The following is a 25,833-nucleotide window of genomic DNA, read 5'->3' as shown; positions in this document are numbered from 1 at the left end:
AAAATGATAACTTCTGCAGGCATTAAAGCTTTTTCACTGTGAGTAAAATGTATACCTTGTGTTTTAGTATATTACTGAGCCACTGAGTTTTGTCAGGTTTATGCTGTGCATCCATGGCTGTCACTCTCCTTAAAATTGGGGGTGTTTGCAGTCTCTTTATGGTTTTGGCTTCTTTGCATCTCCGGCCGCTAGGGGGCAGACCTCTCTACGGCTGAGGTCTATTGAAGGGGCGACTTTAAGAACTGCTTCCGGCCTCCTTCTTCCTCTTTCCCTCTGCATCGGGTTGCAGCCATGGTATGCTACCATTACACCTAAAACAAATCTAACTCAATCCTGCCGATTAAAGTACAATTTCTGTATTTGATACACCCGGTCATGTTGATAATGTTACAATGTGCGTAACGATGGCGGTATCGTCCATCTTTGGTATATTTAACGCTGTTATATTGTTGGATGCTATCTTAGTGGCGAAACGCCACTGTTGGTTTTTCTACTCCAACCGGCCTTTCTGTCAGAAGCGAAAAACTAAACAAGCGAAACATCACAATCAATTAACAGCTATGTCAAAACGTGTTTTGCTTTGTAAAAAGTATTGGAGCGTCACTTGTTTACGCTGTTTTCTTTAAAATAGCGATGCTAACGTGTTAGCTTGCCCCAACACTGCCGGCCACAGTTTAAATTATAAACTCGGTGCTTCTGTGTGTTAAGGTCAATTTCGAACATGATTGAACAAAACTCTTTGATAGCTGTGCACTTGATTTTTGATAAGTGTTGTGAGTTTTATGGCTTGGGCCTGTTGGACGAGTTAGTCCGCGTTGTGGTATTTTGTGTATACTGCACGTCTGCTCAAATGTTATTCTCTGTGTTGTGCAGGTGAACGTCCCGAAAACCCGCAGGACCTTCTGCAAGAAGTGCAAGAAGCACCAGCCCCACAAAGTTACCCAGTACAAGAAGGGGAAGGATTCTCTTTATGTACAGGGTAAATATGTTTGTCCTGTATTTAAGGGATGCACTGGTGTCTAACGTCAAAGTGTCTGTATATAAAACATTGACCTGTGATCTGTCAAAAACATCTTTTGTAAGTGATATCAAGTCACTATGAGCCAGGAAGAACGTTCCTGACGCAAAATACAAGCAGTTAAAAGTTTATTTTTCAGTAGATTTGATCAAGAGTGTCGAACAAATTGCACCAAATTTAACAGCATCTCCATAAATATATTTTAAGTAGCCAAAACTGGATTGATGACGTGTAAAACACAGGGTACTGCTAAGTGTCCATATGACAAAGAGTCATAGGGATTCTTGTAAAACTGGTCATTTCTTTATTTTATATATAACTCAATAAATTCTGCTTACTACATCTACTAATACAAACAAAGATATACACAGTCACACGAGTATCAGTAGTAAATATTTAGCACGACACTGACCTCATCTATGGCATTATCTGATTATTTGTCGTCACATATTTTGATTATTCAATAGATTAGTGTCTTAGCACTTAATATATCTGCAATCTTTTTCCTATCACAGAAGGGAAATTGTAAGATGTCTGCAAATATGGGCCAATATTTTGTTTTGAACCCATAATGCATCAATGCATCCTTGCTTTATTTTATTAATTGTTCAAGTATGTGTTGACTAAACGAAATGTTTTTCAGGTAAGAGGAGATACGACAGAAAGCAGAGTGGGTATGGTGGTCAGTCTAAGCCGATTTTCCGCAAAAAGGTAACCATGGCTTTCTCATTCAGTGCTGTAATAAAAGTCCTTTTCCAGATTTATATTTTTCTGCTAATTTTGTCACACTTTAAAGTTTGAGGTCATCATCATACTAATTTTTATATTATAAAAAAATAACCCAAGTAAATAGAAAGCACAGTTTTTACTTTGCCCTGTGTGAAATCATGATTTAAGTGTAATCAGCCACATTTTTTGGGTAGTTGAGTAAAATTTCAATAGCCTCTCATAGGGCTGAATACTGCCATATCTGTTGATATGAAGTCACTTACTTCAATGTGTTGTGCAGGTTTTAAGTTTTTAAAAAATATCAAAAAGCAGCACATCGCGCCACAATCTAAAGGAATAAAGAAACAATGACAAACAAGACATTGATGTTATTAGCATGAAAAGGGTCTCTGGCTTTGGAAACATGGAGAGTCTTTGGGACAGTAACGAACCTTCTCAGGAGTGGCTAGCTTATCCAAATGACTCTTAACAGCACATCTATGGCTCATCTCAGACGTCACAAAAGATCTAAAAAAACTGCAGGCCTCACTTGCCTCAGTTAAGATCAGAGTTCATGATTCAACAGTGTGAAGAGAGTTGGCAAAAATGGCGTCCATGGGAGAGTTTCAAGGTGCAAACCATTACTGACCAAATGGTTTCACTTTCGCCCCCCCTCCCCCCCCAAGACAGAAATATTCTGTGGACTGCCGAGAAAAGAGTTGAAATTTTTGCAAAATGTAAGTAATGTTACATCTGGCACAAATCTAAAAGCATTTGATAAAAGTATACCAATCGAACATGGTGGCAGACGTGTGATGGTCAGAGGCTGTTTTGCCGCTCTGATCGATGCATCTATGAATTCTGCTCTCTGCCAGAAAATCCTAAAGGAGAATGTCCAGCCATCTGTTTGTGCCTTTATGTGCAAGTGCCCTCGGGTTATGCTGCAGGACTGATCCAAAACGCAACAGCAAGCCCTACTCAGATTATCTTTATCGTGTGTTAAAATGCTAAGGTGTGACAAATTCACAGGAAAAAATGATCATGAGAAGGGTAAATACTATCTCACAGCATTGTACTGTTGGATTGATTGTGTTGAGATACATGTGAGGGGAAATGACACTCACTGAAATACTGTCAAACAGGCTAAGACTACAAAGAAGATTGTGTTGAGGCTCGAGTGTGTGGAGCCCAACTGCAGATCCAAGAGAATGCTGGCCATCAAGAGATGTAAGCACTTCGAGTTGGGTGGTGACAAGAAGAGAAAGGTAAGACTCACATATGTCCCCGCTATTGTAAAGATTGAAGTTAACTATTCTTTACAACATATTCTTTATATTAACTTTACTTCAGTAGTACTTTTCTTAGTGGGTTTAATCTCGGCTAAAGCTACAGTTTGGTGTCAGAATCATCCCACAGAAATCTGTTATCAAAATATTCTGACTTATATTTGTAGGTAATTATTTTGTTACACATTTAATAACCTCATGTTCATAACCCACTATTAGTTTTTCATGTGACATCTGTTATGTTAATCGTGATAAATTACAGAATGAACACGGTGACAGCATGGTGAAAATGCACATTTTGCATATCAGCTGTTTTTTCACCTAAACATGGATTTCCTGTTTGGAAAAATAGTTTGTATAAAGCTGTTGTTACACATGCACTGTAGCTTTGCACGCTAGAGATGGATATGGCAAGATATTCAAAGAAGGTGCACGAGAATGCAAACGTTGGATGCAGTTTGATCGGATATGTAATTATCTTGAGCCCATTCGCTCTCTAGTCGTCCCGGCAATTGTTTAATTCTTCAGATGTACATACAAAAATATGGATTTTAGAGTATTTGTCAGCGCTTCTGCCAAGGCAACACTCTTCAAGAGGTGGAAAAATACCCCCAACAGTTTTTTCCAGTAGTGTGAAAGCGTCTGACACGAGCTGTGTGTCAGACGAGGGAAAGGGCCGACCCCGACCATGTCCGACTCGATTCTGCCCCTTTTCTGATGTAATTAGTAAGAAACCGCTTTTGAAATTGAGTTGTGAAAGAGGCATGTGTCTGCATGTATGAACGCATTTCACACGCTGTAGCACCAGAATTGCATTAGGAAATGTTTGTTTGCTAGACTTGATAAATATGCAGCCCATCTTGGATTTTAACTGGAACGTATTTTGCTCTCAGTGACAGATTGTTTTTCTTTTTGTTGTTGTTTTTGTGGTTAGTGGTAAATTGTATTTGTTTTGATGAGATGGTGACTCGGGGTCGGATGTTGATTTATTGTGGTGGTTAGTTAGTTTTTATTTATTTTTACAAGGTTTGCTGTTGAGCTTGTCGTCTTTATTTTTTCTTAAACATCAGTTGTTTTTTCTTCCTTCAATAGAAGCTCTAATACACGATTGGCTACCTTTTATTTCAATTTCAAATCACAACAGCTGTTGCCTCAAGGTGATTTGGCTCCTGTGTCCCCCCATGACTCAGTATTCATCTGTTGGGTTACCTCATTAATCAGACTTTACTCTATTTAAAAGCTTCTGTCTTCCTCATCAACAGCACAAAGGTTAAGTCATATCCACTCTGTATGCGTATACTTTACAACAGGCTGGTAAAGCTGATGAATGTGAAGATACTGGGTTTTATTTAGTCGTATTCAACTACAGTACAAAAGTCAGAATTTAATTATAAATTCATGGCAGTCACCAATGTAAAGTAATGCAAATATAAGCTGCACATTCTCACACGTTTTCCCTCTGTTGTCTTACAGGGCCAGGTCATCCAGTTCTAAACTGGTCCAGTCATATGGATGAAGTTGTCACTATTTTCAATAAATGGATCCAAACATACTTTTGAGTTGAATCATTTTTTCTCTTGTACAAAAATTCCAGCTTTGTCTCTTATGGTAATTTAACCTTTCAGTAGTCTAGACAGTTAACAGCAAGTGTTTAATTTATTGGATATAAATGGGACAGAGGAAGTGCGATCCATTTCCAGGCAGCTTTAAGCTTCCATTTTAATTCACTAAGAGATTTACACAAGATAAACACCTAAAACTTATTCAGCTTCAATTTTTCCCCGACAATTGAGATATTGTACACGTCTCGGGTGCGTTTAACCACCTGAGGACTACAAAATGGTGTGTTTACGTCTGACAAAGGTACCCTGCCAGTTCAGCTTGTGAAGCCTCGTGAAATCGCTGCTGATGGGAGTGACAGTCAACAGAGCTGTGCCTGAAGGGTTGACAGATACAATTATTTTGCTCTGCTGAGTCTGAACTCCCATCTCCTTGTACTGAGGCAGAATCTGTGTGACGTTGCACTGCGGGCCACAGATCTTCCAACCGGGGGCAGCCCCAATGTCGAACCCTCGAGGACCGCCAATCTCCAGTTTGTTCAGCACAGCAACAGCCAGGCGCTTCTTCGACAGCGGCCTCTCCCACACTTCAAAATCGTTCCCCTGTAGAAAAAGGAAGTCTTACTGGTTTATACCTCCATCTGCCATTACCCACACTGATCATTTGTAATTAATGCTATAAAGAGCCTGTCAGGCTGATCACAAACCAACTACAGGCACCATAAATACTGAGCTGCCATTGCAGAAGGACATCACACTGAGTCACACACCCACCTTGGCAGTGCGATATCCCTGCTTGCCCATTGAATCTTGGCTGATGTCTATGATGCGTTTGTTCTGCAGGAGCTCCTTGGAGCGAGGACAAATGTCTCTGAGATCATTGGACATGAGCAGAGGAGAGGCCATGATGGCCCATAACGCCATCTGAGACTCCTGCTGGTCGTGACTCAGGCCAAAGTTCCCAATTACAAGCTAGAGAAATAAAGTAATTCAGTATGTAAATTCATAAGCAAATCAGGCTCAGGGATGATGCTACCTAAGCCTGTCTAAATACAACAGTAAGTATGAGGAGATTTAGATTAATCAACATCTTTGTGGATTTTCATTAGCATTAGATAAAAAGAAGCAAAATAAGCAGGTTGATGATAGTAAAACCACTTCTGTCCAAGGCCTTCGGTAGAACAAAGTACCATATCGGGGTCATTCCAGCCTCCGGGTCCAGCTGCAGGGCCGATGATGTCCTGATGAGCGGCAGTCCAGTCCAAGATGGATTTGACGGAGCTCCACGAGTCGAACACGTCATCAAAGTTGCGCCAGTGATTACAAGTGTCACGGATAGCTGTGTAGTTGGGCTGGAAGCACAGAAATGCTCTTTATTTTGAGTATACTCCATTATTTTTGCAGCATCTTCTAAAAAAACAAAACAAGTTCTCACCTGTTTTAAAGGCCACTCGTACAACGGCCACTCACAAGAGTACAGGATAGGCCGTCCAGTGTTGTTCAGTGCTTTTGACATGTTTGTGTAGCCTTAAACAGAGCAAATATTTAGTAGTTAACCCTTTAAACACCTTAACTGGTAAATAAAATGATGTTGAGGAAAGAAAAAAAAAACAAAAAACCTCCTGTATAGATGGAGAGTACATGTCCACATTGTTTGTTTGCGTGTATATTTTTATATATATTTTACATTTTATATATATTTTTGTAAGCAGCCAGATAGCGTAGTGATAAGACTACACGCCTTTAGAGTTGGAGTCGCAAGTTCGACTCCCGCCTGGAGCGTTTGTATGCAGCTACATACCTCCTGCTAACCAAGCCTACAGCAGAAAGGGAAATTTAGGACTGAAACAAAAACTTAGAGAGATGAAAAGAGCTTACATGAAACAACTAGTAGTGTTCGGAAGAAGACTGCTTTCACAGGTACAATTCAATTTTATTTATATAGCGCCAAATCACAACAAAAGTCGCCTCAAGGCGCTTCATAGATGCAGAGAAAAACCCAACAATCATATGACCCCCTATGAGCAGCACTTTGGCGACAGTGGGAAGGAAAAACTCCCTTTTAACAGGAAGAAACCTCCGGCAGAACCAGGCTCAGGGAGGGGCGGGGCCATCTGCTGTGATTGGTTGGGGTGAGAGAAGGAAGACAGGATAAAGACATGCTGTGGAAGAGAGACAGAGGTTAATAACAGAAGCTACGGCAAGGGGGAGCCAGGATGCCAGGTCAGGGGGGGAGATATCCTCACCCGAGATTGGGTACCAAGTAGGAAGGATTGTTGAGTGCAAGAGGAAGATTGTAGCCAATCCAGCCTCATATCAACAGGCATGGAACGTCATAACCAAGTGGCCAGCAAAGTATACAGAAACATCTGTGCCAAATATGGCCTGGACAGAGATGCCCCCAAGAATGGTGGAGAGTTTGTTTGTTTGTTCTGTATGTGTATTTATACGGTGTTGTTCACTGCAAATCAGAAATAAAAACTCACCCTCTCCCAGCAAAGCCCGATTCATGAAGCAACCGTCAAATTTGAGCAGATCAACATCCCAGTCAGCAAAAGTCTGAGCATCTTTCTCGTAGTAACCAAGGCTCCCAGGATATCCAGCACAGGTTTTGTCCCCCACATCTGCGTAGATACCCAGCTTCAGGCCCTTAGAGTGGATCTTAAAGCATAAAAAATATTAAAGATTTGTTGATTATCTCAGTGAATGACAAACACCAGTAACATCCATGTTCTTTCACTTGTCCAATTCAAGGTCATGTGGGTGCTGGAGCCCATCCGAGCAACGATGCCACTGTGGCTGTGCACGCTGGAAAAAGCTTGTACCATATCCCTTTAAGGGTTAAATAGTAAATGGACTGACATTAAACCAGTCACACACACTTTCATACACTCCCACTCCAATGAAGGCATCAGGGGCAACTTGGGGTTCAGCATTTTGCCCTAAGGATACTTAGACATACAGACTGGAGTAGCCAGGGATCGAACCACTCTTTCCTATTGGTAGATGACCTGCTCTATCTGAGCCACAGCTGCACAGGCAAATTACTAAAAAAGATGAAACCCCTCAAAAGCAAACAGATCATCCCAAGGGGCTACTTTACTGAAACAAACAAACCACTGATTCTGCTTGAAGCATCAACTTTCTGAGCAGGTGATATATTTCTTCCAGTAGGTGGCAATGTTGCACAGCTCTAAACTTGATTCTTTTAATACAGAACTCAAGGTTGCCTTAGTGGGCCTAAATATATTCCTTTCCTGCTAAACAATATATTTTTAGCAATCTTTATACGTGAAGCTTATACATGGAAATCCTCCTGGCATCATGGCTTCCAGCTCCTTTCTATTGTGAGTCTCCTGCGAAGAGAGTCAACGGCAGCACTTTCCTACCCAACACAATATGTGCTTGCACATCTTCCCTGGCTCCAGGTGCTATACTGGAAGGTAATTTGACAACAGATTCCACATCTGCTCGTTTCCTATTCATTATGTAAATACCTGCAGGTCAGCTTGAATGGGTATATGATGAATATGTAATCACTTATTTCTCGAGATATTCAACCAGGGCTTCAAGAACTTTTTAACATTTGAAATTTTAGACACGTTGTACTGACACGATAATACTGCATACCATAAAATCACAGCGGCGTGTTGAACATAAAATGGGTTTATCATTCTTTGAACTGTGTATATTATTCAAACTGCTGCCCCAAAGCTGGAAGCTACAATAAACGCAGTCACATGGTCTCATTTTGCTTCTCCCAGCTAGTAAAGTATTTCTCACTTTCACCGAGTCTCTCTGAAGCTCTTTCTGTTTGATGTCCATAGAGGAATTATGGCATTAATACTATATTCACATCCAGACTTTTCATTCCTCTTTCATAACTAATACTCACATAGTCGGCCAGTTTCTTGATGCCTCCTGGGAATCGTTTGGGGTCTGCCTGCAGGCGGCCCTGGGCATCACGCTGGTGGGAGGGCCAACAGTCATCGATGCAGACGTACTCATAACCGGCCTCTTTCCAGCCCTCCTTCACCATCACATCTGCCATCTGCATGTACAGACGCTCACTGCCAAGGCAACAGGAGGAGACAGGCGGGGCTAATAGTAGCCGTTAGAAGCCAGTGTACGATGTAATGTGTAATGGATATATGGCACACACCAATATTTAGAGATGAAGGAGATATTATAACAGTGAACAAAGGTTTGCTCAGAGGTGAGTAACATTACGTTTTGTGAGGAAAAATATGCCAGGCACAAAAATGGAGCATTAGTGCGGTTGAAAGCAAAACCATGTTCACGTTATCTTTAATTCAAGAAAATATACATGTTAGATATGTTAACCTGTAATTATGAACTCTGCAGTAGTGTTGTGCGAAACTGCAAATTTTGGTGTCAATCCCATACCAAGTAAATACAAGGCCAATATTACAGATACCAAAAACAATACTAATGTTTTTCACATATAACGGCATCTTATGTAGGGGAGAGCAGTGTGTCATTAGTACTGATCCAGGACCAATATCAGTGTAGGTATCTGGGCTTGATCTGCCCACTTCTACCCTGCACCATCAAGTACACCCGGGCCTAAAACAGACCTACTGTGATCACTTGCAGCTCCTCTACAGCAGCTTTGAATGATTTTGATTACAAAATAACGCTTACTTATCCTCTGTTGAGCCAGATTGCTTATACTGAGCAATTTATTATTGCTCAGTATATGTGGTCAGGCGTGGTAGGCGATCGTGGCTCAAGAGTTGGGAGTTCGTCTTGTAATCGGAAGGTTTCCGGTTCGAGCCCCGGCTTGGACAGTCTCGGTCGTTGTGTCCTTGGGCAAGACACTTCACCCGTTGCCTACTGGTGGTGGTCAGAGGGCCCGGTGGCGCCAGTGTCCGGCAGCCTCGCCTCTGTCAGTGTGCCCCAGGACGGCTGTGGCTACAATGTAGCTGCCATCACCTGTGTTTGAATGTGTGGATGACTGGATGTGTAAAAGCGCTTTGGGGTCCTTAGGGACTAGTAAAGCGCTTTACAAATACAGGCCATTTATTATTTGAAACTTTGGCTATTTTAAATGAGTACAAATGAGTTGTTTTTGTTTTATATGTGCATCATTCTCCCAACCAATCTGGACCTTACATATTTCTCCACTAGACTTTAACAATAAATGACTTTTATGTTACAGCTTTTGCAAATTTTGCTTCCACAATACACAGCACTTGCTGACACCAATATCTCACACATCAACGTCCCCCAATGCCTGAATCCAGAGAACAAAGAAAGCCGAACTTAATCAGCTGTCAACGACTATTTCAATCACGTGATCCTGCTCTTATTCTCATGACAGCCCTTCATAACGAGTTCCTCTGTGCGTGTATAAAAATACCACACTTTCAAGGCAGATTAAACATATAATAAATGGTGAAGGCGTACTTACTAGTTGTCACAAGAAATTTCTTTCATCTTTAATAATACCTGATTACCTGGCTAAATGCAAACGCCACTTCCTGTAATCACTGGTGAATTCTTTTAGTGGAGGTTTTTAAACGTGTTTCAGTGATATGTTCAGTTTTAACAGAGTATGTAGGCTTGTGCTTTGATTTTACGTCAGGATAACCGGATCACTTCTTACCTGATGCAGTTATTTGGGTCCGTGTCACAGTCGATGTTACACATGAACCTCTCCCAGTGCAGCCAGCCCATGGTGGGTTTCAGCGCCAGACCATTGTCCAGCGCCTCAGCAGCGGGACTCATTAAGCTGATAATTACGAGGAGACAGGCAGCTCTGCTCATTTTGATTATCAGCTCGACAATAGTTGTGCAGTGACCGACAAACGACTGTAGTTGTTTCACTGTTCATTTCCTCGTGCCAAAGCCAGCCAGCCCGCCTCCCGTGGATGAGTGACACAAAGCTGGACCAATCGAATTAAAATGCGTCTGTTACCGTCCAATGACGTTACTGGAAACCAGGAAGCGCCGGGATTTAACGCAAAACTCAGGTGAAAAACATGAAAAGTCAGGTGACACCAGGCAGGTGACGGTCTTGTGATTCACCCGAAAACATCGCCGCAACCACGTGATTGAATTCACACCTAATCTGGTAGATGGGAAATAGTAAAGTTAATGCACATTTATAAGACTAAATTGGGTATGAAAACACTCTATTGTAGTCATTTTCCACCCTAACACTGTTTACACCGCTTTTAAAAATAAGCTTCCATCTGTCATTTAAAAGGCCTGTCTGGGTCCCGCATTACTTAAAGTATGCATCGCTTAGGACAGACTTTCAGTTTCCATCAGTCTGCTTTAACAGAGATAAATGCATATGGGTAATTTAATGTAGTAGAGCACATTGCCATTTTTAAAAATCGCAGTTAACTTCTATCATCATTACTGTCCTGCATGGAAAGACGTTTTATTACTTAGAGGTTGATAGTTTTCAGTCCACTTAAGATCGAGTGGATTTGATCTTTAAAGAAACATATTCGAGTAAATTACCTTGTAGCAATAGTACACCTGTGCATCATGTTTTCAGCGGCACATTGCTCTTTAAAAAAGCATTTAGCAGTGGGAATAAGTAGTAAGTGAATGAGTATTAACCCCCAGAGTGAAAGTATCCACTGCTTTGACTCCACCACGTCAAAACATTTGTGCTGCATCTAAGTAGAAGCCTCCAGAGATATAGCATGTGTTCTCCTTTGCATCTTTTTGGAGAAGGAGTTATACCGCGGCCAAAGAATTCCTCCAAGCTTCGCAAGAATACTTAAAGACCAAAAAGCGTCAAGGAGTGCTCACTGCCACGGAGTTTCTTCTACAGCCAACAGAGCTCAGTCCCACTGAACCATTATAGCCATTATATACCACCTCTCTTCCACAGCATGTCTTTATCCTGTCTTCCTTCTCTCACCCCAACCAATCACAGCAGATGGCCCCGCCCCTCCCTGAGCCTGGTTCTGCTGGAGGTTTCTTCCTGTTAAAAGGGAGTTTTTCCTTCCCACTGTCGCCAAAGTGCTGCTCATAGGGGGTCATATGATTGTTGGGTTTTTCTCTGTATCAATGAAGCGCCTTGAGGCGACTTTTGTTGTGATTTGGCGCTATATAAATAAAATTGAATTGAATTGAACTGAATTGAATTGAATTGAATTATACCACCTGAAGACTAAAAAAGCATTATATTATAGGAACACCGGGCTTTTTGGTATGAGAACATTATGTTATCCATGTCAGCTCACTATACACTTACAAAGACATTATTTTTTACCTAGATAGGATTTTCAGAATAACAGTGTGTTCTAAATTTGAAGCTGATGAAAAAGAGAAGTATATTTCAAAGTGATCTCAGACTTTTGGACCTCGTTGTCAACTCCTGAGAGAAACAACCTTAATTTCAGACTTTAATTTCTTCTGGTGTCATCCTAAATAGCTTATTTAGTTTAATGATTCAAGTAACTGTCTTAACCTAATTGTCAGTTAAAACAATCGAATCATCTAATTTGATAAAAGATTTTCACTGGATAGTGATCAAAATGAGTTGCTATGTAAACCTTGGAGGTCTAGTTCAGGTAACTCAGTCTTTCAGGTCTTCCTACATACGTACACTTTTCTTTTCTTTTTTAAAATTTTTTTATTTGGGAAGTAAAGGGTAAGTAGATTAATCCAGGGAACCATCACCCTGTGCCCAAACTAAAGCCATGTTTTAATATAGGAGATACTCAAATTCACCTGATACTTGCATTTTCTTTCCATCAGACACTAAGAACAAAAGAAGAAAAGGACCAATTTACCACAGTTCCCCGAGGAGCCCGCCTAATCAAAAATGCCTCGCACAGCATCAGCAGTAATGCAGACTTTGTACATATTGACGTTGCTTCAAACTGTGTATTAGCTATGGATGCGAGACACTAATTTGTCTGCCGCTGACACAAAATGAATTACAGATAGCTTTCTTAATTTAGAGGTAAACGGACACCCTGGTGCAGAATTAATTAATCCTGGATGTTTTTATTTGTGAAATCGTCTCACACACGCAGAGACGGCGATGAGTCTTGCATTAAACGTGATACTTTGCTCTTTTGGAGAAATTTAAGGGACAGCTGCAGCTGGTTTGTTTGGCTGTCAGATCAGTTGTTTTGGGCACAGAGTGGCAAAGGAGAGGTGACATCATTTGAATGAGCAGGCTGCCTGTGTAAAACCCCCCTGTGATCCTCCTGCTGACACTCCGTCTTTGTTGCTCATGACTCCTTGCATTCTGATATTGAGAGGAGTCAAAACAAATGACGCATCCCTGAGTTGGCATGCACCCAGATGATGACAATAATATCACCCACCCTGCTCCCCCCTCCACCGGTGGGTGCATGTAAAAAGGGAGCATTAACGAACACAAAACATGACCTTTCGGCGAAATGTCAAGGGTGTCTATTTCAACCCTAAACATTATCAGAGGCTTCACCCTGGGACAGGCCTGATACAAACAATTTGTCACATGCTATAGTTCATATCAGAGCCAGTGAGCAAAGGCGTTGAGGCTCTAAATGTCAGATTTCAATTTGACTCCCCTCCCCGCTGATGGATGGGCCAATCCAGCTCATCTGAATACACAGTTTTCTTCTTGTAAAAATGGGATGTCGCCCGCGGTTGTGATGGAAACCATTGTTTTTTCACAGGACCGCATAAAAGAGGAGCATGCCTCTGTCTTTACAGTGGTTAATGGAGATTGTTGACATATGGGCAGCCCGTGCCTGCTGTCTGGTATATATGGCTCCCCGGAGCTTTGACACCAATCCATCATGTTTCTTTCTTCCCCACTGTCATATAATTGAAATGACTGTCATGGCTGACTTATAACTTCGTTATGAAGTGTAGGGTGATAAAATAAAAGGCAAAGCTGTGATACGGTGTGCCTCCTCACCACTGAGTTTCATTACTGTATTGATCTCTGTGGGGACAGGTAGCAGTGCAAGTAAATGCCATCAGAAAGTTGAGCTTCCTTAAATACGATGACTAACATGGCTCACACATCCTCACTGGGGAATCATCTGTTGTTGTGTAATTAGGAGCTTAAGTTGTTTATGCCAGTGTCACAGGGGAAAGAGCCTACATGTGCTGATGTGGCTACTTTAATTAGGTCCTTGTTGGACGAGTGTGTCTGAAACGGTCTCTTGTAATAACCTTTAGTGGCAAACTCATGACCTGTAAATGAGTCGATGTATTGAGTGCAATTTTCAGCTTGGATATGTTAGTTAAATTCAAATCACTTGTGCAAACGTTTTTGTTAATGAAGTAAAGATTATATTAAGTGTAAAACCCATTTAATGATCAGAGGATTTATTTTGGTCTTTTGTTGTAGAGCTGCTTTCATTCGGAGGTCTCATGGCGTGTGACAAGTAGTCTATATTACCTAGACTTTATGGAAAATAGGGATGCAACGATACCAATTTTTCAAACCGATACTTGGATCTGAGTACTTGCCGATACAGAGTACAAAAACCGATACTTCTACCACACACACACAAATACAAATGCAGACAGGTTTTATTTTATTCTCTGCCGATAAAAAATAAAATCTTAATAAAAATGACCACAAAAAAATTTCAAGTGAAAAATAAGCACTTCTATTAAATTATTGCAGAGTCTCCACATTGTAATTTAACAAAATATCTCTGAACTATTGGCACTGTCTCGAGCTTTCAGAATAATAAATAAACACTTCTGTTTATTTATTATATTTCATATCGCAGCTCGAGTATGCTGAGAAGACGGTGCAATCCTATGTTTTCCACGGCCGGCATTGGCTGGTCATCCAGAGCGATAAAATGAGTCAGAGCCTCTGTTATTTTAACTGCCCGTGGATTTTCTCTTGACATTTTTCTTCGCTTTTCCAAAACCTGAGTTAAAGTTGGCTGTTCCACACTGCTGACATTTTGTTTAGCCTAGCTATAGCAGCCTCCAGTTTCTCTTTTTTATCTGGAGCCGCCAGTCTCACTCGCCTAACCCTGTGCCTGTTTAGCGCGGGATGTCCCCCTAGTGGCCAATCTAAAAAACTACAACAGAAATGACAAGCCACCCTCTGATTAATGAAATAAGTTGGTATCGGTTCATAGTATCGGTTAACTTTTATGAGTATGAGTACACACACATTTTACAGTATCGGCCCCGATACCCGATACCAGTATCGATATCGGTGCATCCCTTATGGAAAACCCATATTTTATTAATCAAACACATATAAAAATAGCTTAAAAATGGATTTAATACCCCACAGAGATTAAGTTGTTAGTTAAACTTTTTGTCAGATGATCTTCCATTTGGACCTTTGCAGAGCAGAGACCTCCGTCTCCTGGGCCAGCTCTTCCAGGAGGACACCAAGGCATTTCCATGTCATCTGCAAGATTTAATCTCTCTGGGGTGTCCTGCTTCTATCCTGGGGCTTTCTTCTGGTGGGAGATGCCACCTCATAGTTGGTGCTGGGAAGACATCCTGATCAAATGCTTCTGTTTTCACCACAAGTTTAAGCTGTTTTCATCACAGCTCATTATGACTGAGAATTAGATGGTTGGGAAAATCTGTTCTCACATGATGTATCTGTTCATTGTGATGTTATTTGCTATTTCTGCATCACTGTTTTCTTTGGCACTTCGATTTTCTCTCCCTGTTAAATTTACCTCAGTTGTAGTTTCAATGTCACTGCTCTTGTCACACATTTTCGGAGCCAGTCAGCCTCCAATCCCTTTGCTTCAAATTCATTGAGATCCGTCACTCTCCCTTTCAGGCACTTTGTTGTGGAGCTCTTCTCCTCCCCATCTCCACCTCATCCGGGTTGCCCAGGGCATCTCATTCAAAGTCTCCATCAGCCATCTGCTGACTCTGTTCCACCAGTTTCTACACTCCAGGGGGTCTGTGACTATCCTGCCTTTATCTACGATTTTACCCTATGATGTTGCTTCCCAATGTTTCAATTTTGCAATAAATTGTATTTTTCTTCCAAATGATTTCTCCTTATTGGAATAAAGCTGCCAGTTGAGGACCTATGAGCCATCTGTTTGACGTAGTTGTCCTCTCATTAGCAGAGTGCTTCATATGTTTGGTCGAAATCTTCTGTTTTTGATTGGTTTTTGTGTTTTTTTGCATTTCCTGCCTTTATTTCTTCATCCAACTGAAGGAAAGCTCCTCTCTCCCCATTTTAAGACTCCACATGGCTGATGGTGGAGACACTCAGCTAACTATAACTCTTTAATACTTTGTTAGTTTACACCCATACCACCCTGTGCATGCATGATGTCGGAAGCTTAGCAGGATTGGGCTTGGTTGAAACGTGGATGGGTCTGGGAATACCATCTGTTCTAAGTTTCAGCAGATCATCTACTACTGTTTGGAGTTTGATGGTTCAATCCCTGGATTTCAAACATTTCTAACTAAAGAAAATTGGGGGATGTTGGCTATTTACACATAAATATATTTTATAGCTCTACAGATGCATTTGGATGAGTCAAATTTGTGTTTTGTCTTAGTATAAATGTTCAAAATGTTAGAAATCCACAATAACTCATTGAAGTGACAAGATTTCTTTTACTGAAACGCACATATGAACGTTGTTTAGCCAGTTCTCCTTTTACTGGACTGGATATTTGAGAGAGGACAGTATGCTGCAGTGGCAAAAATCTTCAAGTCTACAATTAAAATTCCATCCATCCATCTTCATCCGCTTTATCCGGGGCCGGGTCGCGGGGGCAGCAGCCTAAGCAGAGAGGCCCAGACCTCCCTCTCCCCAGCCACCTCCTCCAGCTTATCCGGGGGAACACCAAGGCGTTCCCAGGCCAGCTGAGAGATATAATCTCTCCAGCGTGTCCTGGGTCTGCCCCGGGGCCTCCTCCCGGTGGGACATGCCCGGAACACCTCACCCAGGAGGCGCCCAGGAGGCATCCTTGTCAGATGCCCGAACCACCTCAGCTGGCTCCTTTCGATGTGGAGCAGCAGCGGCTCTACTCTGAGCCCCTCCCGGATGGCCGAACTTCTCACCCTATCTCTAAGGGAGAGACCAGCCACCCTTCGGAGGAAGCTCATTTCTGCCGCTTGTATCCGCGATCTCGTTCTTTCGGTCACTACCCACAGCTCGTGGCCATAGGTGAGGGTAGGGACGTAGATCGACCGGTAAATTGAGAGCTTCGCTTTTACACTCAGCTCCCTCTTCACCACGACGGACCGGTGCAGCGTCCGCATTACTGCAGCTGCAGCCCCAATCTGTCTGTCCATCTCCGGCTCCCTTCTCAATTAAAATTATACGTCAATATTTAGTTATTTTTTTAAATTTAGGATATCTATAATTACCATGTGATTAGAAAGAATGAACCACTAAGTTGTATGGTTATCCAGCTGAACTGTAGATGATATCTTTAATTAGATTCTCAATATAATTCAGTAATTCAGTGCTTCATTATTACCATTATTACAAGTGAAAATGCAATTAGAAAGTCATTATGTCACATATATATATATATATATATATATATATATATATATATATATATATATATATATATATATCTCCTGTATGGTTAAATCCACTCACTCAGTATGTTGTAGTCATGAAATGGCATCAGGAATATTTCATTTCCTTTTCCCATAAAGTCACAGATGTATAAGCACTCAGAGCAAAGATGGATTTCTTGGTCCTTCAGGAATCGGATTAAATCTCTCAGCGAGGGACCATGTTCTGCATGTTCTGTATTCCAGCAGATTAAGATGTCTAGAGCAACGTGAAGCGATGACATGCATTCCTTAAATAGCTCATTACACAGTTTTTCACTCCTTATAATGTTCAGTCTTTCTCTGAGCAATTATTTGACAGTAAACATGATTTTGACTTTGATTTCAAAGTGTCGTGTATTTCATTTTCTATTTTTGTGCAGATCACTTTCAGATGCTCAGGTATTTAAAAAAACCTCAATAATAAATTATTCACTGCTTTACAGCTAAAGGGTTGAACTGAAAGAAGCGTCTTGTTTGTCTAGTTTGGGCCTCTCGAATATATTTTACTTTTTCAAGATTGGATGTTTTTCCTTGAGGAAAGAGAACCTGAAATGTTTTCTCTTCTCACACCCAGACTCTGCAGTAAACAACAGCTCTCAGCATTATGTGCCACATTATGATTCTGCTCTTTTGCCGATGCGAGAATGTTGTTCAGTATTACTCTAATGATTACATCTGGAATATTATTACTAATAAGAGGCTACTCCAGTGGAGATAGTTAGAACATCTCTGTGGAAGGCACTTCAGTATATATTGAGAAAATCAATTTTAATAGTAGAATCAATACAAGATTCAGTTTGTAGACTGAAGTAAAAGTCAGGGAGCACACAAAGGCTGCCCTTTGCTTCAGTCTCTCTTACAGAAACACTGATTACCTGCCAGGGAGAATCCTACCTTTAGGATTCCTGACGATGCACATTTTTTACAGTAATTAGATGGAATAGTCTGGTGTAGTCTTGCTGGTAAACAAAGTTTATTGCAAAAGCCAAAAGAAATAGACAGGCAGTACATTTTCTGATGAAATCAGTGATTTGCTCTGCTTAGTGTCTGGGACATTAACTCTAATAGTTTTGAGTCGAATCGCCATCTGTTTCAGTCTTATTCTGCGGCACTTTTCATGTCTGTGTCTGTTTAAGTCAAAGGGACAGTTGTGTATCAACTCTGGTGAAAATATTGTTTTAGGTTTTCCAGTTAGACCGTACTGTTCCAGGTAAGAATTAAGTCCCTTGACCTAATTTAGCATTTAGAGGCAAACCAAATAACTGCAGGGGCATTGAAGTCACTACTGAGAACCTTTGTTTTCATTTTTGTATTGACTGAGAAGTGATCGATTTTTTGCAGTGTGACTTGGATGATGTACCCTTCTCCAGAAAGAGATGTCTAGACAGCTACTGAAAGGATTGCCTTGAAAATTTATTCCTGATGTTATCGTGCTCAGATAATGAACCTTAAATACTCTGATGATCATCTGACTTTCTATCTAGCAGCAGCAGCATTTACTGCTTATGGTTGCCACTTGATGTCCCTGCAATCCACACAGGAACATTTTAAATCGTATGCAGGACCATTAAAGTATACATTGTATTGCAATGGGAAGCTGTTGATGTTGGAGGTTGGGCAGTCTGATCTAGTTCAATCTCTCACATGAGGAGGAATTTTACTTGGTGATAGTAGGAAAGAAAAACTCCCTTTTAACAGGAAGAAACCAGCAGCAGAACCAGGCTCAGGGGAATTGATATTTGAATCAAAAAGAACCTTTGTTGCAATAACTTGTTTACCCTCCTCACACATACACTTTGTGCTATTTGCCCTCTTATGTGTATTCTTGCAAATTGTTTTTCTTCCTGATGTTTTGAAAAAATATTTTTGAGCAGTAGCCCTCCTCAAAAAATTTACCCCAAATGTAAACATGAAGTGAAAGGTTCCTGGCCGATAAACGTGGTTTTTTTGTGTCCCGTTTGGATCTTTAGCATCAGAATTGTTGTCTTAAGGCCAAGAAAGATGCCAAGCGGATTTATTTTACCAAGTGGATCATCATGGCTTTGCCATATTGGTCCATTTGATTGACCTTTATTATAATTATGAATTTATTTTATTTTCGGTTGCTACAAACGGGACAGACATGACTGGGGGATAGGACAGGGAGAAAGAATGAAAGAAAGAGAGGGAGAGAAAGAAAACCAGAGGGGAGAAGAGACGGTGAGAAAGGGGGGAAGAAAGAAAGAAAAACAAAACACCTGGATCACCTGTATGGAGAAAAAAAAACAAGAAAGAGCAACATAATAAAAACAGCACCATCACAATACACTAGCTAGCAGTAGATAACAGTAGATACTAAATATTAAACAATATTGTGCAGCACGCAAGATAGACAGCGCACAATGTGCTTTGAGGCAGCAGCCAAGAAAGGTGTAGTTTGTGTCTGTGCACACCTGTGTGGATCAGCACGCTTGTATTCCAAAGGTTTCTCCATGTAACGATCTGCTAGGGAGTGTGGGGAGCCGTAGCCCCGTCCCCCAGGGCATGAAGCAGGTATGGAGGAGATCCAGGCCCCCGACATCCAGAGGCCCCAGAGTACGAGGACCCGAGGAGGACTACCAAAAGGGGGGGAACCGTGCCACCCTCCTGGGGAGAGCTGAGTAGAGCCCCAAACGAGAGGTCACCCAGCAGCTACGGAGCAGAGGCCAGAGGGGGTTGCAGTGGCGTGCCCGCGGGCTCTGCCGGCAGCCAGCTGTGCCAGAGAGGACCGAGCCTCAGGCCCTGAGGGCACCCCATCAGGCCCCGCCAATCGGCAACAGGAGTGAGCCAGTACATACATGAGCGCCCAGCCCCAGTCGACAAGAACCACCAACACACCAACGTCTGAGGGCATCAGCCACCGGCAGGGAGTGTGGTGAGGGGAGATAGGCCTCCGTACTTTGGAGATGTTCCCAGAGAGGCGGAGTCTAAGACCCAACCTGACATATAGACACAGACGAACAGGCGCACGCGGACACAAACATGCATTCCCACCCCCATATACACAAACAAATACTCGGCACTCACCCAACGTGTAGACAGACACAAATAGACAGTGCACAGACAGTCGCACTCCCCAAACATACTCTATATCCCAGGTCCAGGTATAAACGTGGTTAACCTTATTTTGTTTCACAGAATCGTATCTTGATGTTGACGACTGGAGTTTTGGTTGAAATGTCTTAAAAAGTATATTTTTAGTGACATTTTGGGAGGCTAAAAACATTCATGCCGTCCTTGAAAGGGGAAATGTATTAACCTTTGTGATCCTTTCATTTTACTTTATCTTGCCAGTTTGTCTTAACCACTTATGCAATTCAGGGTTGTGGCAAAGAGTGAATGCCAGCTGGCGCAGAGTGAGAGGCAGAGCACACCCAAGTCTATAACACAGCTAGACAACCACACACTAACACCTACAACTCATATCCACAGACATGGGCAGTTTATAATAAAGTATCCAGAGAGACTCACACAGGCACAGAGAGAACAATATGTAAAATGATACAAACTTTTGTTATTTGGCGACTAATTAGACCTATAAAGAAAATATTGTGAAATGTAGCACATATTTTAGTTTGAGTCATGTATAAAGGTGTTATTCCAGAGTGAGCTGTTTTTGTTTCTCAGCCACTGCACGAATAGCTGCAAGCAGTTTTTTTCGTCCTCCATCACTGCCACTCATTGTGCTTTACTTCACTGATTTTGCTGTGTAAGTTCCAGACTGAGTGACCTTTGTTTGGGTGTTTATAGAGTCAATAAACTCTGCAGGTTATTTGTGATTGCAAGGTAGATGTTTTTTTAGAAGTACAACAGCAGCTCTGGACACTTTATGCAATGCTTAAAGTGAAAATAAAGTCGACCTTTTGACCAGTTTTAAAGCATTTTTCGTTGTTGAAACGTAGCATCTGTGTAACGGACGGAAACTTGACCTTTTCACATATTAATAAACCGTGATGCCATAAATGCACCATTAGATTTCAGATGCCAGACTAACCATGAACCAAGCAGTTTGCAGCTTGAAAGCTTATATTGGACTAAGCCCTTAAAGTTTTAATGTACTCCAGGCATACAGTGGTCTGAAAGTGTAAAATCACTTTCAAGCTTTTTGACCTGCACTTTCTGTTTAATTTTTTATCTGAGTCTGAAAGACTCAGCTTGTGTTTTCTTTGAGACACTGCTTTTGTGTTACCTGAAGAAATTATTCTGTATAGAAGTTCAATATGTCTCAGGTAACCCTGAACCTGAAAATTGATTTCTCTGGGTGAGTTTGGAGCCCGGAGCACATCTTTTATTCTCTTTGCTTTGAACAAAACAAATAATGTCACGCGCACCATTCTGCTTCTCTGTTATCACAGAAATGTATTGTCACATCGCTCTATTTGGTGATGGGAATAAGCAATAGCCTGAAGGAAGCAGGTTATGCACGGTGGTCATGCACGGCGTGGTAGAGCCACAAAAAAGGTCATCAGAAAAGTCGTATTTCTCCGTTAGTTAAACTAGAAACTTTGTTTTGATCTTAATGGACTAAAATAGCGTAGTAAGCCAGAAAACATGGCTCCCACTATGATTCGTTTCAGAGGGAGAGCATGGTCAGTGTGATGCAGAAATTAAAATTTTATGAACAGGATCACCATGGTAACAAGGCAAGTTCACCATCACTGTGCATTCAGGAGATCCCATGATTGCAGTTCCACAACCATGTCCTCTCATCCCCCCTATTGTTTACAGACTGTGAAAATGAAGGTTTGAGCTCATTACTCCTGTTGCACTTGGCTGCTAAGCTTTGCAACACTTGAATCAAATGGCAAAGACATAATTGGATTCAAATGAGATTTTAACCTATTAGGATGGTTTTCTGTATGCTTGAAGATGCTAAAACTTCAGTGCTTAGTTCTTTTTATATTAGATGCTAATGAGGGATTGATAGGTTAAAACAAAGCCCGTTCACGGCTCCTTAATTATCTGTCAGAGACTAAAGGTTGTGACTGCTATTACGCTCTGAATTTTTCTGTCTGAATTTGTGATTTTTCTTTTCCAGTCGGTTTTGTAGATTAGAAGGCAATTTTAACAGGGCGTCTGAATTCATCTAATGTGATAAAACTACTTAAAACAAGCAAAATAAAACTGACATGTACAGACGCCTGGGCTTTGTTTGAGCTCGAATAAATCAGCCTGCTACGATTCAAAACACTTTCTAATCTGCAACATCACAAAACTGAATTTTCCCTTTTTGCTTTGACAAAACAGAAAAGAAAAGGGCAGATAAAGGGTAATCCTCTCATGAACAGGCTGTTTCTGGGTGAGACAGAAATCTCAGAGTATTACTTTCATGATAAGAAGCTATGACAAAGTTTTTTATACTGGAGAACCAGGAATGAGGCGCAAATTTTTACCTGGAGAGCGTGTAGAGAAATAACATGATGCTAGATCACGTCGTCGACTGCTCCTTCTTGTGTGTCTTATGAATACCAGTGAGGCCAACTTCTGTTTTAAACCCCAAAACTGTGAAGTACTCTTGAAATCGAATGCTCTTTATAAAAGTAAATTTAAAGTCTTTTTAACATGGCTGTTGTCATCAAATTACACTAATTTGTGGTTGTGTTTTTGGCCATTTGACAGCGTCTACTTGTCTAGTAGTCCTTTTCTTTTAGCTCTCTCCTCTAAGCTGCTAAACTATCTACTTTGCTGCTACAGAAAAAAAGCACTGAAAGACAACCAAGGCAATTGAATGGCTGTAAAGTCTGAAAAGGCTGAACAGAGAAAATCTTTATTTGGAATCACAGACTACGTATAAAAGATGGATGCAACTTCAAGATCTTCATTCATCAGGAAGGCCGGCTCTGTTTTGGGATGCACCCTGGACCCAGTGCAGGTGGTGGGAGACAGAAGGACTCTGGCCAAAATAACATCTCTGATGGACAGAGTCTCCCACCCCATGCATGTAGATGTTGCTGCAGAGCTGCTTCAGTGACAGACTGCTGCGTCCTCGATGCATGAAGGAGCGTTTCCGCAGGTCCTTCCTCCCTGCAGCTGTCAGACTATACAATCAGAACTGCTCCCAACAAACATAGATGTTTACATCAGCGCTGTAACTGCAATAATAACTGCCTCTTACCTGTAATTATTTTTATTTAATTTAATAACTGTACAGTTCTCTCTGTTTATAGTAACCATTGTCCTTAATGTAAATATGTAAGAAAAATTGTGTATGTTTCTGTTCCGTGTCCTGTGTACTGTTTGTTTGTATATGTGTCTTTTTGGCTGCTGTTACAACCAAATTTCCCCTTGTGGGACAATTAAAGGATTATTCTATTCTATTCTATTCTATTCTATTCTAAGATCTAAAAGTGAAGCCAATGTGGAAACGCCTAAAACCTGCACTCTTTCCTGTGGAAAAAAAGACCCTACTCATTATATTCTGAGTTTAATCACTAGTTTTAAGTTTAATTAAATATGGCATGATAATCTAAGGACTGAAAAAGAGAAGAAAAGAATGAGAGTAGTGAACTGCAGGAATGTGAAATTTCCCCACATAGAAACAAGGAAAACAAGGATGCATATGTAAAAGCATAGCTGGGAGCAAAACCTGTGGCAGGTGAGGATCAGGTGAGTATGTGACGTACGAGGTGTGTAAACGAAACGACAAGACGTGAAACTTAAAATTAAAAAAGTAAATGTGACATTTAACCAATATCTGCCTCTCTTCCACAGCATGTCTTTATCCTGTCTTCCCTCTCTCACCCCAACCAATCACAGCAGATGGCCCCGCCCCTCCCTGAGCCTGGTGCTGCCGGAGGTTTCTTCCTGTTAAAAGGGAGTTTTTCCTTCCCACTGTCGCCAAAGTGCTGCTCATAGGGGGTCATATGATTGTTGGGGTTTTCTTTGTATTATTGTAGGGTCTAGAATATGAATCGCAGTGAGGCAACTGTTGTTGTGATTTGGTGCTATATAAATAAGATTGAATTGAACCATATGATTAATTCTGTTTACATTAATTAATTAAATCATTAATTGGTGCAGGTTTAATGATGAGAAGGAATTTTTAATATCTCTATATATTTATTATGTGCATCTCTCCTTACATGTAAAGCTCTGTTTACTTTAAGCTGACTTGAAAGAAGAAACCTCAATGATGGCGTGGAAAAACTAAGATTTTGTGGTAATGGTGAACAAACAGCCACGGATAAGGACATTTTATGACATCCATCTATGCAGTTAGCTTCCATACACACAGGCAAACAATGAAAAAATGCAAGGTTTAGCCCACGCTGTGACACACTGGATAACTGGATGGGACAGACTATAACTCAGCAGGAAGTGGACAGTAAATAAAAGGGGGTGGTATCACCCACCGAATCCTCCCGAGTCTCGTCTTTCACATTTCAGCGCGGCGGAGGGTTTTTCACTGAAACAGTGTGCAGCTGCAAAGCTCACAGAGTTAACAAAGAAAGATGTGATGTTTATTTTTGAAGCTCCTGCAGAGACTGCTCACAGCAATGAGAAAAAAAGGTGAGAGAAGAGCTCGCACGCTCGAATCACTGGTGTTGATCCTGGTGCATCTCCTTCAAACAGCAGAGTCCCTTTTCTCCACCGCGAGCTTCCTGCATCATGCATGCTCACGCAAAAGCAAACACACTCATATATGCACACCTTCATGCTTCAGCCCCCATAGACTCGTTGCCTCCTCTTCAATTACATCCCCGTGTCTCACAGAATTATTCACTTTTGGCTCCTCAACGGGCCCCTTTGTTTCCAAGGCAACAAGACTTAGAGGAAGTGCTGGCTTAGCTGTATTTTATCAGGTTCCCTAGTTTGATAGAAAAAGTTTACCAGATATTTCGCAAACTTGTGTTTCTTAGATAACAGAAGCAAATTTGCTTTGTTTATTTTGCTTGTCACAGTATTGAAAGCATGATCACACATTTACAGTAGGTGGAAAGCCCTGCTGAGTCACTATTGGCCTCTTTGCCCACTAAAATTTCAGGCAGCTGCCAGTAATGAGTAAACACATTGCATCTCCTCCCCTATGACATGCCAAGTGATTAACACTGGTTGTTATAATGCTGATATATAAAAATATCCCATAGCCTGGAGAAAAAGGTATTAAGCAGTGTACCTGAACATTGCCGTAATGCCATAGGTGACTTAAACTTGGACGCTCTTGACTTCAAAGTTCCCTCCTTGTGTGTCTCTGGACAACCTCCAGCTTACTTTTACATGGTAGAAAAAAATAAACGTTTAAACATTGAACTGTTAAACAGCCTGTTGTGAGCTCCTAACAAATGGGTTCTGAGTTACTGTTAAAAAAGTAAACCAAGCAAACCAGAAAAACTAGTTTCTCCTACTTTACCTACAGAAGAAAGTACCACTATCCCTTAAACTCCTTGAACTCTTTGCTAATATATTTCTAATATGTTCTCATTCAAAGGCTTGACATAATGCTGTGTGTCATATGCTGCCTCTTATAAGGCTGAGCTTTATTAAACAGGAGGCTCTGGTTTATGTTCTGCTGTGATTTTTGAGTTTTTCACTTTTTTGCAATTACTGATTCATTTCACTCACTTTTTTTTAAATTTAGTTTTCACTGATTAGGTTTGGGCACTAAAAACTACTTGGTTGGTGTCACCAAAAGACACTTTCTGGATGCCATGGCAACAGCTTGCCAAAACAATAGTGCATGCGGAAAGTATCCAATGCACTTTACTTGTTTCACGTTTTTCCT

General features: G+C 41.2%; 2 protein-coding genes across 2 annotated transcripts; one reads left to right on the top strand and one right to left on the bottom strand.

Annotated features, from left to right (window-relative positions):
* Nucleotides 1-198: 198 nt before the first annotated feature.
* On the top strand, nucleotides 199-4,564 carry rpl36a (ribosomal protein L36A). Its single transcript, XM_006803221.3, has 5 exons — nucleotides 199-294; nucleotides 874-979; nucleotides 1,662-1,729; nucleotides 2,869-2,991; nucleotides 4,486-4,564. The coding sequence occupies exons 1-5, from the start codon at nucleotides 292-294 to the stop codon at nucleotides 4,504-4,506; spliced, it is 321 nt and encodes a 106-aa protein (XP_006803284.1). The 5' UTR covers nucleotides 199-291; the 3' UTR covers nucleotides 4,507-4,564.
* Nucleotides 4,565-4,717: 153 nt separating this feature from the next.
* On the bottom strand, nucleotides 4,718-10,480 carry gla (galactosidase, alpha). The gene is made up of 7 exons (XM_006803222.3): nucleotides 10,201-10,480; nucleotides 8,467-8,641; nucleotides 7,058-7,232; nucleotides 6,007-6,098; nucleotides 5,762-5,923; nucleotides 5,346-5,543; nucleotides 4,718-5,174 (listed from the first exon to the last, which is right to left on the bottom strand). The coding sequence occupies exons 1-7, from the start codon at nucleotides 10,359-10,361 to the stop codon at nucleotides 4,845-4,847; spliced, it is 1,293 nt and encodes a 430-aa protein (XP_006803285.2). The 5' UTR covers nucleotides 10,362-10,480; the 3' UTR covers nucleotides 4,718-4,844.
* Between the last annotated feature and the right edge of the window lie 15,353 nt (nucleotides 10,481-25,833).

Source organism: Neolamprologus brichardi, chromosome 2 (assembly GCF_056152115.1).
Source record: "Neolamprologus brichardi isolate AB-2024 chromosome 2, ASM5615211v1, whole genome shotgun sequence".
NCBI classification, from domain to species: Eukaryota; Metazoa; Chordata; class Actinopteri; order Cichliformes; family Cichlidae; genus Neolamprologus; species Neolamprologus brichardi.
Note: the sequence above shows the minus strand (reverse complement) of the source record. Positions and strands in the feature narration are given on the sequence as shown.